The sequence below is a fragment of the Haemaphysalis longicornis genome, unplaced genomic scaffold (genome assembly GCF_048455015.1).
Source record: "Haemaphysalis longicornis isolate Haplotype H1 unplaced genomic scaffold, Haemaphysalis longicornis Haplotype H1 scaffold_1, whole genome shotgun sequence".
Lineage (NCBI taxonomy): Eukaryota > Metazoa > Arthropoda > Arachnida > Ixodida > Ixodidae > Haemaphysalis > Haemaphysalis longicornis.
In genome coordinates, this window is record NW_027526203.1 from 261,211,085 (window position 1) to 261,230,369 (window position 19,285).

The window sequence follows — 19,285 nt, forward strand, 5'->3', positions numbered from 1 at the left end:
CCCGTCCGGAATTTTTCTAAAGGAAATCCGCGAGGGTAGGCCGGAGAAGAACCCGAACAGGGAAACGGAAGGACGGCCGTCATTCCATACCTGCATGGTGTTTCCCACAAGCTGATGAAAGCGGGTAGAAAGTGTGGCGTAAGAGGGGTTTTCTCGGCCCCCAACAAGCTTGCCCGGCTCTGCGGAAAGGTGAAGAGCGGTGACCAAAGCTTTGGTCGCTGTGTGGTTAGGCATACAAATGCCTACACGGAATGCAGGAAAGGTGTTGTGTACAACGTCCCTCTGTCCTGCGACAAGTCGTATGTAGGGCAGACGGGGCGTTGCATTAATGACCGCCTGCGCGAGCATGCAAACTCGCTCAAGAAGTTTCAGGGGAGCAATCTGGCAATTCATTGCGGGAAGCATAACTGCTCACCGAAGCTCGATCGCACCTCGATAGTGAGCAGATACCTGAACCGGCGCTCACGTGAAATTTCGGAGGCGTTTACTATCTACAAAATGGGGGACTCTTGCGTCAGCATGCCATCAATTGCTCTACGTGCGAAAGAGGTTAACTATTTAGGTGGCGTGACTGTGATGGGTTATACCACGGAATAGCAATCTTAGTTTTTCATGATGTTGTCATTCTTTTTTTTTTTCATATGCTTCGTATTTCCCTTTATATGTCTCTGTTTCTTTCATTAAACTTCAGTCGTCAGTCAGCGCCCGTCCCTGTCTGTTTTCACTCGTGTCCCGTCCTTTGCGCTGTTTTTTTTAATGGATTCCTACCGGATCGCCCAGCCTCGCACTCTCGTTTACTATTTTTCTTGCAACATTCCTGACTTCAGGCGCACCGTTACGCATAAAGTTTTATTTTATGTCCAGATTTCTACAATTTTGGTAAAGAAGCATATCCCGTATGACTATACCTGAATAAAAAAGCAACACACCCCACAAACTGCCTAATGTAGACGTGTAAAACGCAAAAAATTACACCAAGGACGAAAGAGGACGACAGGGAGAAGCGCTACTTTCAACTAGCATTTATTCGTAGCGCAGGGATGCGGGTTCCGATTCCCGTCCACGGCGGCTTCTTTTCTGATGTAGGCGAAAAGCGGAAAGGACTGTGTGTTTGAGATTTCAGCGGACGTTTAAGATACCCAGCTGGTCATAATTAATCCAGAGCTTTCTACTACGGTGCGCCTAATCGCCTGTGTAGCGTCGGTGCTTTTAACCCCATAATCAAGCAGTCAGCATTTATTCGTAAAAACGAATATTACACAAAAAATGCTCGCACCAGCGTAAGATTAGATTCCGCAGCGTAGATAACCATCTGTCAGGTGACAAAATGGCAATATGTTTTGACACAGCTCGTTTTCTTAAGTACAGATAAAAACTAGGCAACAACCGACACCTGTGTGACACCCGGTACCATACACAAAAAAAGAAAAAAAACGAGGCAGAGAAATTACGCCCACCTCCCCTCGCGGGAACCCTGGTGTGATGCAACGCATCTCATGGGGGGTTCCATTGGCGTTTTCCATCGTATTGATTAGGCTTATAGCAGGGATTCTCACGCGAAGGGGAGGTGGGCGTGATTTTCCATTTTCACCATGCAATGCACATGCAGTACACGTATGCTCAGGTACGGTCTTTATTGCAGACGAGAATGAGTGCCTTGTGGTCCGTAAAGTGCACAGTTAGGGGCTCGACTCGTCGAGTACTGCGAGATAGTGCAAGCGTAACGCGGACGACCGTCGACTCAGACCGTCGGAGCGCGGCATGCCGCTTTATATTCACAGCGCCCGAAGGATAGGAGAGCGCGGAGAGAGAGAGTGCTGCACATGCGCAGCGCGCGCAGCGCCGAGCGCAGCGCCGCCCACCGGCGCCTAGCAACGGAGTGAGAGGGCGCTGCGCCAACCCGCAGCTGTTTGGGAGAAAGTGTTCGCTATCGGAGAGAGGAGAGGAGGAGAGGCGCAGCTGTGCGGACAACGCCGGACAGACGCAGGAAGGACAGAGGGGCGAGCTGCGAGCATGAGATGCGTTGCATCTAAAAGCAGGGTGTGGCCGTTTAGAATTATTCACGGGCAAGATACGCAATTTATTGGGCCGATAAACCCAAAGACGGCATACGTATGCGAGTGTGCCCTTGCGGCCCATATAAAACGTATCAATGGTTTATCTTGCAAGCTGGTTTTTCTGGTTTTCTATCCCTATAGTCTCATTAAATAGAGGCGTGCAGTCGCATTTCCGGCAATTTGCACTGAGTTGCAGTGTATATATAAAAGATATGTTCCTTGTGAACTGTGTGAGTGCGAGTTTTTTCGAGAAAACCCGAGAAAACCCCGCTGTGCGAGTTTTTTCAGTTGATTTCTCGGGAAAATTGGTGAGGCCTGGATATTTATATACAGCTTGGCAATCCTCCTTGACAAATCGTAAATTTGATTGTTGAGTGGATAGCAGTTGGATAGAAGAGTGGATAGCAGAGTGGATAGCAGGCTTCAACTGACCAAATAATGCTACCTTGTTTGAAAGCAACAGCACTGACATAAGGCGCTCGCTATGTGAATGTAGCGATTTTAAGTCCTGGGATTGAACCTGCAGAACACGAAGCCATATGCATTTCCCCACAATGCGGTCGATCTTCGGGAGATCATTTCATGGCGCCACCATTAGTTTTCGTTGTTATGAGTGCTGGCCAACGTTACTAGGTTAGATGCAGGCAGCTTACTAGACAACAGTGCATAATCATCGGAGGAGTGTGGAAGCCAGCATGCCGGAAACAGTTCACAAAGATCAAGGGCGGGGTTGCTCTCCACGATTTTCCCAGAATGCTTCCTAAATTCAGTTCGGCGGCAAAGTTTGTTTCGTTATTTCTAGTTCATAAAAGCATTAAGCCTATAAGTGACTGCGGGAAGGGGGGGGGCGGAATTTGTTCGTTAAATCGGGAAATTCGTAAAATCTGGATTCGTAAAATCGAATTTCAACTGTATAGTGTAAATATGGAAGGTTGCACGAGTGTATAGCTTCTCCGGGTTTTCCCCCAGCCTTACATTTTTGTTTGTCCGCACTCTCATCTTAGCAAGCTGCTTTTGACACCAATCGAGTAGTTGCCTTGTACTGAACACCGGCGCAATCAGCGCCTGCAACTCAGAAAAAGAACATGCTGCCTCTCCTGTTTCGCAAGCCTCGTCTTCGTGTCCGCTTTCGCTGGCTGCTGCATCTGTAAAATAATCCTGTAACTCAGTTCAGGGACACTTCAATGCCGCCAGCCGTTATAACACCGGGTTATAAGACTGAACGAACAGTGACGCCGACACCATATCGGCGCAAGGGATGATCGCCGCTAGCTTCTCTTTCGGAGTCGGTGTTCATACTCTGGCGTTCTACTACTGCGCATTCAGATGGCGATTCGCGTCGCTTCTTCGCTAGTTCCCTTTGAATAACTGACCGAGAACGCAGTTTTGTCTTCTTCAATCAAGACAGACTGCTCCCATCTAGTATGGCAATACTCGCTGGTGTAGTTCCGCATCTACAAGTGTTCAGTCTGTCTTGATTTACCCAACCGGTCAAGCCGCCTTTGCTCACTGATTAGCCAGAGTCACTATCAATAATGAACAGTGACTCTGGTTGGTCAGCTAGTCAAAATAGTGTTGCATCATGACGGCCATAGGAGCAGTCGTAGACGATTTAACCCAACCGGCGACACCACTTCCCCTCACTGACTAGCAGAGTCACTGTTGATTATTGCTAGTGACTCTAGCTAGTGAGTGAGCGGAAGAGGTTTGGCCGGGAAATGCACCGCTCCGGTGCGGGAAATGCACCACTCAGAAAATTTAGGGGGGTGTTGTGACAGTTGTGACACTGAAACACACCCCCTCCCCTGCTACACACTTGTGTCGGGCAATCGAGCTCGAATCTCAACGTTCGAATTGGTCCGAAAGAGAGCAAAATGTGCTTACCTTTGAGTGTTCTGATATGGACAATTTATCCCTCGGGATGTCTTGTTGCTATCGTTGTTACGCCGTGTTGGGACTGGGCATCCCACCGCAGTCACCGGTGTAGCGACGCTGCCTTGCTCCGTCCGCTATCGACGCGGAGAAGAGCAGAGCGATGAAGTTCTCGAGCTGACGAAACGTTGAAGCAACATTTATATACAGTATAAACAAGGGTAACAACAGCGTTACATGGCTCGCACAAAGGCGACAACACCTGCACTCGGTGCCTCCGAAAAGTGCCATCGAAGAATGCCGACGATAAGTGCCTCCGGGTGGGTTTTTATACCCTCGGAAGTCCGTTGTGGCCCAAAGAAATTTGAATCGCTCCAATTAGAACTCTGGCTGGCTGAAGTTTCAAATCCGATGAATGGAGGCGAAGCGGTTACGTCAGCCGAGCCGCCGCGGTGGGAATTAGGCAGCACATAGGGCCGTTCGCGAGCTCACCGTCTGAGCAGGTCCTAGCCTTGAACCCTTTCATGGAGCCCTATCAGCTCGGGACGGGCTCTTAACCTTCCAAGACATTACGACACATTGCCGCCTCTCACGCCGCCAGCTCTCTCCCGCACACCCGGATTTATCCAGCAGGGAAGAAGGGCTATGGTGACTGGTGCAAACCCATACCCTCCCCGCTCGCTACTACCTGCACCCTATTTATCCTTCCGTCTACCACTCCCCAACTGCCCGTCCTTCGGAGCAGTGGAAACACTCTACCATCTCCTTTGGACCTGTCCCCACAACCCCTATCCCCCTTACCAGACGGTGGGTACTGGGCTGAGGCGCTGCGAGGCTCCGGCCTGTCTATCCAATGGATGGTCACGGCGAGGGCTGCTGCGGTCACCGGTATGCCGGTCACCACGCCCACCTAAGGGGCCTTTAAAGGCTCAATAAAATGTTTTGTCCTCGTCCTCCCGTCACTAACGCAAACTTTGCCTGTCCGTGCCTGCCGTGGTCAAACTCGTTCTCCCGCATTCACTAGATCGGTTCAGTAACCTTTCCCTCCGCGGCGACAAAAGGTCGTGCGGCGGGTGAAGCCAGCACACTGTCCCTGATGGGTGGTGACTAGGCCCACCAGAAACGAAGCCTTAAAAACCTTATCTAGGTGGCGTTGGTCGTCTCCCGCCGCACCACCCTCGCCCACCAAGCCGGAAACCTGGAGGTACGGTCATTCTGCAGGGACTCTGGCCAAAGATTCGGTCTGGACAGGTGGACAGGTCGTCGGAAAGCCGCTTTTCCCGCGGTCGCGAGGACAGATATCGGAGTCTGGGTCACTGCAGCTTAGCCGAGCGACAGGAGCGCTTCTCCCCGCGAGTGACACTCGTGCTGTTTTGCTGTGTAGTCTGTATTATCAGGCAATAAAGTCTTATCTTTGATTGTCGAAGTCGGAGTCTGTCGATCTTAGGTGCTCGAACCCGTGCGTGAGTCTTCGTATTATGGTGGGGCTACTGTACGGCTGGTAGTGCTTACTCTAGCGGAGCTAGCCGGGGTCCTCGATTATCCCGTACTTTAGCACGCATATTGGGGAAACTGTCGTCGATGAGTGATATTTTGGTCCATTCGCATGATTCTCTCTCTGGTTTCTTTGTGCCCGAGAAGAGATGTCTGCGGTTGGTGGCTGTCGGGTTATTCTCGAATGTCCGGTCTTTTATAAATCCCTTCACACAGTTAGATATGCGTGGGGCAGCTCCACACTCGCGAAGCACTTCCACAACCCGGCCATGGTTCACCGTGTCAAAGGTCTTCTTCAGTTCTACAGCTACAACGGTGGCTGGATTCTTAGTGGGGCCGTGACGGCGCCCCACCGTGTGGAGCAGCATTCGAAGGCTATCGTGCGTACAGAGCCCGGGTCTAAACCCGGTCGGCGTGGGGCGCAAGTATCCTGTGTGGTGCTCTACGTAGGTCAACCGCGACAGCACCATGCGCTGTAGCAGCTTACATAGTATGGACGTAAGCGCATTCGGTCGGAGGTTCTGCACTCTGCTAGGCCTCTTCCCGGGTTTTTGAATTTGACATGCGAAATAATGGCGCCATTCTGCAGGCAGTTCTCTGAATTGCCACAGAGTGTTCAGCTCGTCCTTTTGGAATTGGACATACAATAGAATGGCGCCACTCTGCAGGCAGTTCTCTGAATTGCCACAGAGTGTTCAACTCCTCCAGGATCTGTGAACGGCCTTCCTCGTCTAGGTTCCGCAGTATCCGCCACGTTTCACCGTCCTTGCCTGGGGCACTGCGGACGTTTACCTACTCTAACGCCAGCTCGTGTAGCGTGAACAGGGCGTCCTTGTCTAATTCGTTCGTCACTGGCTATGGCTCTATAAGCTGAGATTCGGTGGTATCGGTGGCTGTGGGAAGAACGTTTCGGCCGCCTCAATCTCAAACTCATCGACCCTCAAGCACGTGGCGATCCTTATGGTCTTGGGGGTGTTTGGCGCCTTTGCTTTACTGAACATTGCGCGGTACGGGTGCCACATTACATGGTTGCCGGTTTTCTCGCTGAATGACGCGCAGTGTTTGATCCAGCGAGACCTCGCCACGTGTTTAGCATACCGTCTCGCCTGGGCTGTCTTGTTGCGTGCACGAACAAGGGCTTCATATCTCTTGCCGTTGGTGATGTAGCGCACTTGCAGCTGCTCGCGGGTCTCCCAGAGATTCTCAAGATGCTTGTCCACCGTGGGACAGTCTTCATCCACTTCGGTTTTTCTAATGGCGGTCTCGACTGCTCGGCGCACCTTCTCCGTGATGGGTAAGTTTTGCTCGCACTTGCTTACGGTCTCTCGGAAGGCATACCAGTCATCCTCACACGCTATGCCTCTCCTCTTGTTTTTATCTCCAGTGTCCACGCTGATCCAGATTCGGTAATTGTTGGAGCCCATGGGATCCACGCCACACCGCCACTTCCGCGCAGTTCTATGATTTACCCAGGTTAGGTCGAGCACCGTGTCTTGGTGTCCAGCGTGTAACCCGTGTCTTGTTGGGTACTTGAGGTCATTTGTGAGCATCAGGCTCGCTGCCTCAGTCGTCTCCAGGAGCTTTGAACCCCGCACATCTGCCTGGCGGTATCTTCAGTCAGGTTGGTGCGCATTAAAACCCCCGCGATCAACATGTTGTCTGACGGGTAGCGTCTTCGAAGCTCCAGGATCCACTTGTACGTCACCCCGCCACCCAGAACATCTCTGCCACGTCCGAAGCTGGAGTCACGGCGAGCGTCGTGCAACCCCATAATCACGTTCCGATGTCCTAGCGTTGTGCTAATTTCCACTATTTCTTGATGTGGTGCAGTGTTCGGAACTGTCTATGTGGGCATGTGGGACATCCCGCCGCACAAAAACCGCGGCTTGTGCCTTCGTCCCAGATTCGCTTGACCCTCGTGGCACTCTGTGATCGATTGTTGGTTGGAAGTATCCGACGCATGCATATATTTCATGGCAACGATTGCGAAAACAAACAAGGACAAAGAAGAAACTACAAGGATGTGCGCTCGTTTTTGTCGTTTCTTCTTTGTCCTTGTTTGTTTCACGCAATCGTTGCCATGGATCGCTTCCAACTAGGCCGGCTCGCGGTGTTGCTCCGGATATTCCGCGCGTTTCGCCCCTGGTCTCCTGCAACAGTAGCCCTGCCGGTCTACCGGCGACGCGAAATTGCTCGGTGACCTCCGTCGCACATGCCCGAAGAGAACACCGATTCCACTGCAGGGTGTCCGGGCCACTAGGCGTAGGTGGGCTGCTCCTCAATGTTGATGCGGGAGGTGCTGCGCCTGCGCGTCCAGTGGTTGTGCCGCTGTCACTGCGGCTGTTTGCAGCGGTATCTGTGCTATGACTTGCATCATCTGCTGTAGCGCCATTCTCGTCTGCTGTTGCATCTGTATTATGAGCTGTAAGTTGTTGCGTCTGCAGCTGCTGGTCCTGAATCTGCTGCTACACTGTTTCTTGCATCTGTTGTTGCAGAGCCGGCACCTGGTGTTGTTGGGCTTGCTCTAGTCGTTGCGACCACGTACGTGCGTCGGTAGTGGGCATGGTGGCTCTCGCTTTGTCTCGCGCATACTTTGGCTGTGTGAGAGAGAGAGAAACTCTTTATTAAAGAGGAAAATGCAGAGAGGTTTGCCGACATCAGTTCCCCGGCATGCTACTCTGCGGGGAAATGAGGAGAGGGAAAAAGGTAGTAGGTGTAGTGAAGAAAAGGAGAGTAGTAGTAGAGAAAAAATAAAATATTGCCGCGAACCATGCATTGGGTTTGTTTATTTGTTTTTTGCTTTTACCGCCCGGCTGCGCCGGTCTGTGTTATCTCTGTGCCAAGGGAAGCGCGTGTTCCATTCTTTCTTTCTTGGCCGCATGTGTTATCTGTTCTGATAGGGAGAGCATTCCGATCTAACGTGAACAGCCCAGAATAATCTTCTTGGATCTACAATGTTCTCGATGCGAATCGACGGTTCGAGAACCACGCGCGCCGAAAGATAAAAAGCCTGCAGAGCAGACGGGGTATTCGATTCTGCGACGTTCGCCGACGCACGTCACTTTGTAGACCGCTGTTTCGCCGCCTCTGTATTCTTTTGAGTTGTTAGGGGAGCACAAGTTCGCTCCAATAAACTTGTTTCTTTTCCAAAACAACTGCGTCGTCCCTGGCTTCGTGACATCTGGTGGAGGTGCGGGGTTGCACCCTTCATGCCCACTACAACCTCTGAAAGCCGCCAAGCCAGTCCAACAAGAGCCAGCCTCCGCCGGCAAGATTTACCACCCGAGTTCGGTCCGCTACCGGAGGAAGCGAAGAAGAAAGACGTCGCAACCAGCGCCATGGTCAACCAAGCCGATCGTCCCGTCGTTCTGCAGCAGCCACGGGATCCGCCATCATTCCGAGGAGCCCCCACAGAAGACCCAGAAGAATGGTTGGAGAAACTGGAGCGTGTCCGGAAATTCAACAGGTGGGACGACGAAGAAACGTTCCGGCATGTTTTCTTTTACTTGGAAGATTCGGCTCGCACTTGGTTCGAGAACCACGAGAGCTCCTTGACAAATTGGGCTCAGTTCAAACGCGAGTTCCTGAAGACCTTTACTACCGTGGTCAGAAAAGAACGCGCAGCGCTTTTGCTGGAAACTCGAACCCAGCACCCCAACGAAGGGGTCATGATCTTCGTCGAGGAGATGAAGCGACTTTTTCGCCGTGCGGACCCAGAAATGACGGAAGAAAAGAAACTACGGTTTCTGATGCGAGGTGTGAAGCAAGAGCTCTTCGCGTGCCTCTTTCGCAACCCCCCCACCAGCCCCCAAGACCGTGTCCGAATTCGCGTCTGAGGCCGCGCGATAGAGAAGACTCTCGAAATCGGAACGAGGCAGTACGACCGCCCACTGAATTCGCTGGTTTCGGAGACGATTGGTGCCGGCGCTATTAACTCCGACTCACTACGCGACACCATCCGTGCAGTGGTGAGGGAGGAGCTGCGGAAACTTTTCCCGACGACGACGCCACACCTTCAAGTCGCCTCCCTGACTGACGTGATCCGGGAAGAAGTACAGCAGGCTTTGGGAACTTCTATGCCGTCCGAAGCACCCCGCGAGCCAGAGGCTATGACCTAATCCGCGGCTGTTCGTCGACACCGCCCTGTTCCAACACGACGTCAAGAGGCCCCGCCCTACCGCCGCCCACTGTCGCCCGCCCGACCCCCTGTAGTACGAAACCAGACGCCGAGGAAGACTGACGTATGGCGAACACCGGATAATCGTCCTCTGTGCTACCACTGCGGAGAGGCCGACCATGTCTACCGTCGCTGCCCATACAAGAGACTCGGGCTTCGTGGTTCCTCCGTCGACGCACCACGTCCCCAACCCGGCCAGCGCCCATCTGACATTGAAGAATACCTGTCCAACACCAGCCGTGGACCAGCCCGTTTCAACCGTTCGCCGTCGCCCTACCCGTACCAGTCGCCGGACCGCCGTAGCAGTTGTGACTTCGCACGTGGAAGGTCCCCCAGCCCACGCGGGGGAAACTAAAGGCGGCAACTTCTGGAAGTGAAGTTGCACAACGGCAGAAAACCGAAAACCCTCCAACGACGCAACGATTCGCCGAAGACTGTGACTTACGACATGCCCTCATCCCGACGACCCGACCTAACCCTGACGTGACTCCTCAACACGACGACAACCACACGGCGCGACGCGTACCCGACGTGACCGAACCTTCCGCTGAGACGACTACAACGACGACGCACAGTGCCCGACCGTCAACACCAAGGAGGTTGTATAGAACTTCTGGAGTGGAGATGGTGCTCGAAAACTGACGCCGACGGCCGCCATCTTGCCGTGGGTAGAAAACTCGTTCCGCGGTAGCAGACGCATTGCATTCGTCGCATAATGTACTTGTTTTTGCGGCGGGTTACGTTATATTTTTGCTTCCGTTCTTTTTTTTTTGTTTTCTTTTGTTTTGTTTTGCAAGTTGATTCTCTCATGCGGCTACCTTCAAGCGCACCGAGCTTTTCTTGCACGCGTTCATTTCGCAGCATGTGGTTTCGGTTATGCTCCTCTCTCCGTGTTTCTAGTTAAGCGCTTCGCAAGTCGCCCGTGCGTGCGCCGGGGGCGCACACATCTGGTAATTATTTACATGCTTGGACGCTAACAACTAAAATAAACAGTAGACACAATGACATTTTTTTCTGCCCCATGTGTCGTTCTTCCGAGTTCTCTCTTGCCAAAGAGCAGAACTCGTGTTCGTTCGATCCTCGTTCGCGGATGGATGTTCCAAAGGTGTAGAAAGCAGAAATGGTCTGCTCGTGCGTCACGTTCGGCTGCGCTAATCGCGCGAAGAAGGCGTCGGGGATCACCTTTTATCTGTAAGTACTGATGGTATCTGTTTGTTTTGGGTTTCGAGGGCATTACTAGTATTATAACGTTATGAGTGCACATTTGCCCGCCGTTTGTGCGTGATGTAAAGGGAAAATTTGCCGTAGCACCTGCCGTCCGCTTACTGAGCATACCGTACGCGCTTGTTTACGCAGATATGCGAATGTTTTCGCTCGTAGTTGTGGTGGTCCTGCAGGTGCTTGGCTGCGCGAAATCACAGGGTTGTAAATATGTGGGGCGCAAATTGTTTTTCCGCACTAGTTTAAATGCAGAGTATTGCTAAGGCAGTTACCGTCAAAAATCAAGGCACTCTTTTTTAATATATTTCCTTTACATCCGGCCATACGTGAATAACTGACGTTTCTCGTTAGCACTGTTTCGTAGAAGTTTTTGATGCACCGCAATGCTCTTCCGCGTTCTTCGTCCACATGATTTTCTTATCAACAGCACGCTGCTCGCGTCCGAACTTTCGCGGTCAACGAGGTTGTGAATGTGATTGAGTAACCTCCTGCGAGTAGTTTTCTTATCAATAGCACGCTACTATCGTGCCAACGTGCGCGGTTAATGTAGCCGTGCATCCAATTAAGTGACCATCAGGATTTGAAAAATAAAGTCAATGCGAGTCCCATGCCTTCTGTAAAGTGCACGCGGAATAAAAAAAAAAAGCTGCTTTAATTTGCTTCAGTGTGTGCCAAATCTATTTCGCAAAATACGATTGAAAAGCTGGAAATAGACCCACCGCGTTGGCTCAGTGGCTAATGCACTGTGCTGCTCATCCCTAGAACGCGGGTTCAATTCCCTGCCGCGGCAGCCGCTTTCTGGTGAAGGCGAAAAGCGAAAACTACTGTGTGAATGAGATTTCGGTGCACGTTAAAGATTCCCCAGGTGGTCAAAATTAATCCGTAGCCCTCCACTACGGCGCGCCTCATCGCCTGCGTTGCGTCGGCGCGTTAAACCCCACAATGAATCAATCAATCAACCAATCAATCAATCAAAAGTTCGTGCTTAATTTGGTCTCCGGCAAGGGCAAAACTGGGCATGTTGTTTAAACCAGAAAATGTGCATTTGCACTACATATAAAGATTGCAATATCCTGATGGATATGATTATTGCAGTACTGCTTAAAAACCATTCGAACCGCTACTGCATTATTATTTATTAATCATTAATGAATAAGCATTCATTCATCCTAGCCACGCCGCTAAAAGAAACAAGCGTCATCTAATCGCGCGTTCGCGTGTCCCGCACTTCCAGCGTGAAATCACGGCTAATAGTAACCTTATAACGCGGAATCTCTTGCCATGGCGCGCAACATGAGGTAATTTTAATGTTAAGGGGGCGGTCTATAGCCTTAGCTATACCGAATAAACGTTTATTGAAATAAAATCAGGGGTGGTGCCTTTAGCATAGCGCTGCGCGTTTTCCCGCATCGACAGCTCTGTTGACCACCGTAAGATATACACAGGCGAACTCGCTGCTTGAACCATATCTTACGTCAAAACCTTACGCGTATAAGGCAAAATTCAGTCTGCCCTCCAATATCGTAATCGATATGCAAGCTTACCATCGTTTTCTCGAGGAAGGCAGCGTCCGACGTCCAGTTGTCTATCGACGGCTTCGACGTAGTCGCCCTCGTCGACACGGGAGCCGACTACTCGGTAATGAGCGGATCATTCGCGTCTAAGCTGAAGAAAGTTAGGACAAGATGGGACGGTCCGCATATACGCACAGCAGGAGGCCATCTCGTAACGCCAAGTGGAACGTGCACATCCCGCGTCACCATAGACGGCATCACGTACCCTGCTGCGTTCGTAATTTTACCTAACTGCTCCCGCGACGTAATACTCGGAATGGACTTTTTGACGGACAACGGCGCAATAATTGATCTCCAGACAAAGTCGATAACTTTTTCCTCTGATCCCTCTACGACGCCGCCACTGAACCCCGATCACCGTGCTGCTGTAAGGATCGCCGACAATCACGTCACCCTGCCACCCCGCGCAAGCTTGATGATCGCCGTCTACTGTGAGGATGCTGCTCCTAACCTCGACGCTATCGTAGAGGGTGACCAAAGGTTGCTTCTCAACCGTGGTGTCTCCGTCGCAAGAGGCATTGCGCGCTTTAAGCAATGCAAATCCCATGTTTTGGTCACCAATTTCACCGAGGAGTACCAGCATCTAAACAAGGGTGCTGCAATTGCGTTCCTCGAAGAAACGCAAGAAGCAAGTCAAGTGATTGCGGTCGCTTACTTTGAATGCGAACGCGCAGATGCTTCCAAGCCGCCGCAACCTTTCGACGTGAACCCGGCGCTGCCGCAAGAAAATCGGGACAGATTGCTGGATTTGCTCCATCACTACAGCGAGTGTTTTTCGGCAAACTCAAAATTACGTCAGACTCCCCCAGCGAAGCATCGAATTATAACCAAAGATGGAGCCCGACCTACCCGACAGTCACCGTACCGCGTCTCTTCACACGAGCGGGAAGCCATCCGGACTCAAGTCGACTACATGCTCAGCGACGACATAATACAGCCATCGAAAAGTCCGTGGGCTGCGCCGGTCGTACTCGTGAAGAAAAAAGACGGCACATTAAGGTTATGCGTTGACTACCGGCGACTGAACAAAATCACTAAAAAGGACGTGTACCCCCTGCCACGAATCGACGACGCCCTCGACCACCTCTGCCATGAGAAGTACTTCTCATCGATGGATCTGAAGACCGGCTACTGGCAAATAGAAGTGGACGAGAGAGACCGAGAGAAGACTGCATTTATAACCCCGGATGGCCTATACGAGTTCAAGGTGATGCCTTTCGGGCTGTGCACGGCGCCAGCAACGTTTCAACGAGTCATGGACACGGTGCTACCTGGCCTGAAGTGGCACACCTGCCTCGTATACCTCGACGACGTTGTCGTATTCGACCGGACTTTCGACGAACACCTCGCAAGGTTGGAGTCTGTACTCGAGGCCATTCGTACGTCGGGGTTAACGCTGAAGCCTGAAAAGTGCCGTTTCGCGTACGAGGAACTCAAGTTCTTGGGCCACGTCGTCAACGCCGCGGGAGTCCTACCTGACCCAGCAAAAACTTTAGCCGTTGCGAACTTCCCAAGGCCGAAAGAGAAGAAGGGCGTGCGAAGATTTCTCGGACTGTGCGCATACTACCGGCGCTTCGTCGCAAACTTCGCACGCATTGCAGAGCCGCTCACGCGCTTGACGAAAGATAGCACCCCTTTCAGCTGGGACAACGACCAAGAAAAAGCATTCGGCGAGCTGAAAAAACGCCTGCAAAGGCCGCCCGTGCTCGCTCATTTCGACGAAAACGCCGAAACGGAAATACACACGGACGCCAGTGATATAGGCTTGGGTGCCGTCCTCGTCCAAAAACAAAGCGGGTGCGAAAAGGTAATCGCCTATGCCAGCCGTGGTCTGTCGAAAGAGGAGAAAAACTACTGTGCCTCTGAGAAAGAGTGCCTGGCAATTATATGGGCGATTTCAAAATTTCGCCCATATGTGTACGGAAGACCATTCAAGGTTGTGACCGACCACCACGCGCTGTGTTGGCTCGCCAATTTGAAGGACCCCTCTGGCCGTCTTGGGCGGTGGAGCTTGCGCCTGCAGGAGTTCGACGTTACAGTCGTTTATAAATCCGGCAGGAAACACTCCGACGCCGACTGCCTGTCCCGCGCCCCCGTCGCACCACCAGCACAAGACTCTGATGAAGACAGCGCGTTCTTCGGAATCGTGACGGAGAGCGACCTAGCCGCCCAGCAGCGTGCCGACCCTGACTTACGCGTTATAATCGACTACCTCGAGGGATGCAACGTCACCGTACCTAGAACATTCAAACGCAGCTTACCAGCATTCAGCCTGAGAAATTCCGTCCTCGTGAAGAAGAATTTCAGCCCCGGAACGAGAACAAATTACTTTCTTGTCATCCCCGCAGACCTTCGTGACGAAATTTTGAAAGTGTGCCACGACGACCCGTCTTCCGGACATCTCGGCACAGCCCGCACAATTGGAAAAATCAAGGCGAAGTACTACTGGCCCCGCCTTACATCCGACGTCACCCACTACGTCCGGAGCTGCCGTGACTGTCAGCGACGAAAAACGCCACCGACGAGACCCGCCGGACTTCTGCAGCCGATCGCCGTCCCATCAAGGCCCTTCCAACAGATTGGAATGGACCTTCTGGGCCCGTTCCCTACGTCACGATCCGAGAACAAGTGGATTGTCGTAGCAAGAGACTACATATCGCGCTACGCGGAGACCGCCGCTCTTCCGAGGGGGACTGCACAAGAAGTCGCCAAGTTTTTTATAAGACAAGTTGTGCTGCGACATGGAGCCCCTGAAGTCCTCATCACGGACCGCGGAACGGCCTTTACTGCCTTTACTGCGGAGCTCATGCAAGGAATCTTACGCTACAGCAACACGGATTACCGAAGAACGACGGCGGTAGTGGGCATGGTGGCTCTCGCTTTGTCTCGCGCATACTTTGGCTGTGAGAGAGAGAGAGAGAAACTCTTTATTAAAGAGGAAAATGCATAGAGGTTTGCCGACATCAGTTCCCCGGCATGCTACTCTGCGGGGAAAGGAGAAGAGGGAAAAAGGTAGTATAGGTGTAGTGAAGAAAAGGAGAATAGTAGTAGAGAAAAAATAAAATATGATCCTTCTTCAGGGTATTGAGTTCAAAGCTTCTTCAGATGGAGGAACGACTACAATTTCGTGGACACACCAATGTCCTGGAGGAATTCGAATAGCGCGGACAAGATTTTGCGCTGAGCGGAGGGGGAGGGCCATGGTCCAAGTACCAATCTTAATGTCAATGGTCCAGGGTGGAGGCAATCAATTTTATGTTGTAAACGGCACCTTGAGTCTGTTATGATGAACATGTTTCGGTTGCCGGCTCACCGTCCGGTGTCTGTTGTTTTTGCGGTGGTGGTCCTTCTGTTCTATCGACTGCGGTTGCCCTCTCCCTCTATTGGCGTTGCGCCAGTTTACTCTTTTGCGACTATCGCGCAGCTTGTCGCCGTGCTTCTTCTCTCGTCTTGCGTATTCCCCCTTGAGTTGTCGCATTTGCTCTTCAAGCTGAGTCATGCGTTCCTTGAAGGATCGCGCTCTCGAGTGCACTCTGGGAAGGTGGCGTCGTATTCCCGCTGCGCCCTCATGCATTCTGCGTCTTGAGTGCCGTGAGATTAAGTATTTCCGGTCTTCATGACGCCTTCCGTGCTCGGCTTGCGCGCGTGCGCATCGCGAGACTGTGGCTGCGTATTGGGAAACATGTCCTTGTGGTTACCCTTCGCAATGAGCACTTTGTTTGGCATGCACATCGCACGTATTTTGCTTTTTAAAGCGAAAACTTTTTTAGTGGGACCGACGGCGTCCTGTCAAAAAATTTAACAACTCTTACTAAAAAAAGTTGAGAGAAACGCGAAAGCTTTCTCACACCAAAACTGCGTCGGGAGTGCGTCAAAACCTTCGCTAAAAGTGCGTCCAACTTTTGCTGAAAGCGCGTCCAATCGATCGTCAAACCTTCAAAGACCCAAGTTGCAAACGAAGAACGAACCCATGCGACGATTTTTCGCGCCCTAAGTAGACGCATCCACGAACGATCTAAATGTATACCGATACGTGGTTTTTGAGATAAGGATATAACTATTGTACTTTTTCTTCATGATTGGTGCATGTATTGTCTGCCGTTACTTTTTAGCGATATACAAGTAACCGTTTTGACACAATGGAAGGCCGGTTTCCCGTAAGCACCGTGTGTCTAGATATCTTCTCAGAGCTTTTCAGTCGCCCAATTGGTCGACCGGTTCGTCGGACCAGTCGGTCTGGGTTTTTTTTTTTTTTTTTTACTGGACGCCATCGGTCACAATAAGAAATTTCTCTTTAAAAATGAAGGCTGAAGGTCACTTGCGACGTGATTAATGACCATGAAAATGTAGCATAGGTGACAACGCGTAAATGTGGGCTAGCTGGTTCGAGCTGTGAAACATGGTTACGTAGCGCGGTAAAGACGGAAAATCTTGTGGAATCCTGTGGACGGAATCTTGTATATTGGGCATACTGGTAGGTGCATTAATGACAGGCTCCGGGAGCACCGTACAGGTGTTCAAGCGCTCGCTGCGGGGGGCCATTTAGCTGAATATTGCCGCCGCTGCCGATGCGTTCCACACTGTGTTCCGCTTTGCGTGTGCGTGTGCGTGTGCGTGTCTGTGTGTGTGTGTGTGTGTGTGTGTGTGTGTGTGTGTGTGTGCGTGTGTGTGTGTGTGTGCGCGTGTGCGTGTGTGTGTGTGTGTGTTCGCGCAGTGACAGGTCACTCTCTGATAAATAAATTTAAAGTTCGTTTTTCTGGGTGCCTGAGTGTATTCTTGAACCCTAATTTACATTTCCTTTTCTATTTAGTTGCTCCAAGCCACCAACAAGAGACGACCTGCACATTTCCAGGAAGGCAAGAACGTTTCAAGGCATACCAAGGGCATAAACGCATCATATCCGGGACGCGTGTACCACACGGAGCCAACTTGAATTTTCACTGTGAACCGATTGGAGCAACTATTTTTAGAGGCAACCGGCAATCCACGTGCATCAATGGAAACTGGACTCGAGAACTGCCCTTCTGTTACGATCCTGACAAAAATAGCACCTTCGTACTATTCAAATCCAAGAACCATACAGGCCCTGGCGGCATCGTCTACGTGGAGCCAGACGTAAAAATAGAGGTAGAGTGCTGGAGCAGTCGTCCCGTGGAGCTTTTACATATAGCCTCAGCTTCCAATGGTAAGTGATGTTTGCGACCATTTTTTTTATTTTACTTTCGCCCTTCAAAAGATAAGCTGTAAAGGAAACAGTGGCGAAAATGCGATGGCGAAATGCTTAAGTTGTGCGCAAAAGATGATTTCGCACTAACGAAACAGCGGTAATGCTGTTTCGTTAGTGCAGATCGAAGTAACCAACTGCTTCAGTGGCAAAAAACACTAGAAAGACAGAAAATCGAAGAACGTTTGCATGTTTTTATGATTCAGCGCGCCGCTACCCCGTGCGCGCGTGCTACAATTTGGTGTAGTGCGGTGAAGTTCTCCTGCGCTTTGCGGGAAAGCACATCTTACTCGAACATGTTTCTTCGTGCGGCCGCCGCACGGGGCCCGCTGGCGGTCACTCGGGTCGCGGCAGCTCTAGCGGAGGCACGTAGCGACGCGCATATGTGCGCTGACTATGATGAGACCGGGAAAGAGTGTTCGTGTGCGTCTGTACGCTGTTAGGTCCGCATGCAGAAGCTATGTGAATGCTGTTTTGACCGTTAGCGCTTCGGGTTATAAAACGCGTTCCGTTGGAGCGAGTTTCATTCGGTCAGCAGCATCGGATCCTGCTGTTGCTCTGTTCGAGTCATGCTGCAAGCTCGCCCGTCTTGTTCCTGTGCCGTCGCTGTTCATCTCTCGCGGTGCAGTAGAACAGTCGAGTTTGTCTTCAGCTCTTTGTCGTTAACATCAAGGCAGCTTCTTCTGCTCGCCGCTCGACCACCCTGCTTCCACTACATGTAGGAGGCGACGGAGCCCCGTTCGGGGACGCCTTCCCTTCGCCAATGTAACAAGGCACAGAAAAGCTACACAGACATCACTTAGATCTAAATTGTCACTAGTTGGAGATGTTTGAACGTTTATTCGTAGCTATACTGCGTAGTTCATTTATACAGTCGTGTATACTTTGATTGTTTAGGAGAAGCCTATAGCATTAGTTTATTTTAAAATGTGGGATACACAGGCAACACCAGGCACGCGTCGCTGCTGCCCCGCGAACAATGGCAATGTTTTCACGCTGGTTCAGTCGGCTGCCTGTTTCTTGTCGTGTGGTGCTTAATAATTGCGTTGCGCTTACTCCAGCAAAACTTGTACCCAGTAAACACGCTGGAAAGAGACGAACGCCAATTGAAGGGCAGGCATGTTTTCCGAGTTTTCAGCCGGGTTGCTACCTGGCAGGGCGGAACGGAATATAGTGTTAAGAGAGAAAGCAGTGGGAAAGGGGGAAATATCAGGAGAGACGCGTGTGCACTCATAGCCATTTTATCGCAAACTACAGTCACTCGTGCAAGCCGGTATAATTGAGACAGCGGATAACATTAATGACCTCAAAACGATGGTCGGGACCGATGTCCCAAGATAGTCACCCGCGTCAACAGCCTATCTCCGATCAGGTGAGCTCGATAAAAAACATTTTTTATAGAACTAATACTGGTTGCAACGACAAAATACATGATCTGTGGCCAGAAATTAAGGTAAGACAAAACACCAAGCCGTCTGTTGCCTCGTGGGGTGCAAAAAAAAAAAAAAAACTACGACACGCACTGCGCATTTCGCGGGGGTGAGGCCCCATGGCACATAGCTGGCGCAAGTGCCGTATGAATGACCCCCGAGGTCAGTAGCTGATAAAGTAGGACAATACGTTTCAATGGTAACACACAGTTGAGCTCAACGGGTACAGTCAACAT

General features: G+C 51.3%; 1 protein-coding gene across 10 annotated transcripts in view; it reads left to right on the forward strand.

Annotated features, from left to right (window-relative positions):
- LOC144144961 (protein lev-9-like) overlaps positions 1 to 19,285 on the forward strand; it is a 300,769-nt gene that overhangs the window by 201,253 nt on the left and 80,231 nt on the right. For 8 of the 10 annotated variants that reach the window (XM_077676523.1, XM_077676464.1, XM_077676468.1 and 5 more), the window contains one exon: positions 17,206 to 17,580. The exons of the other annotated variants lie outside the window; for them this stretch is intronic. In XM_077676523.1, the coding sequence (XP_077532649.1) occupies positions 17,206 to 17,580 (375 nt within the window). The remainder of the gene's footprint in view (positions 1 to 17,205; positions 17,581 to 19,285) is intronic. 10 annotated transcript variants of the gene reach the window in all.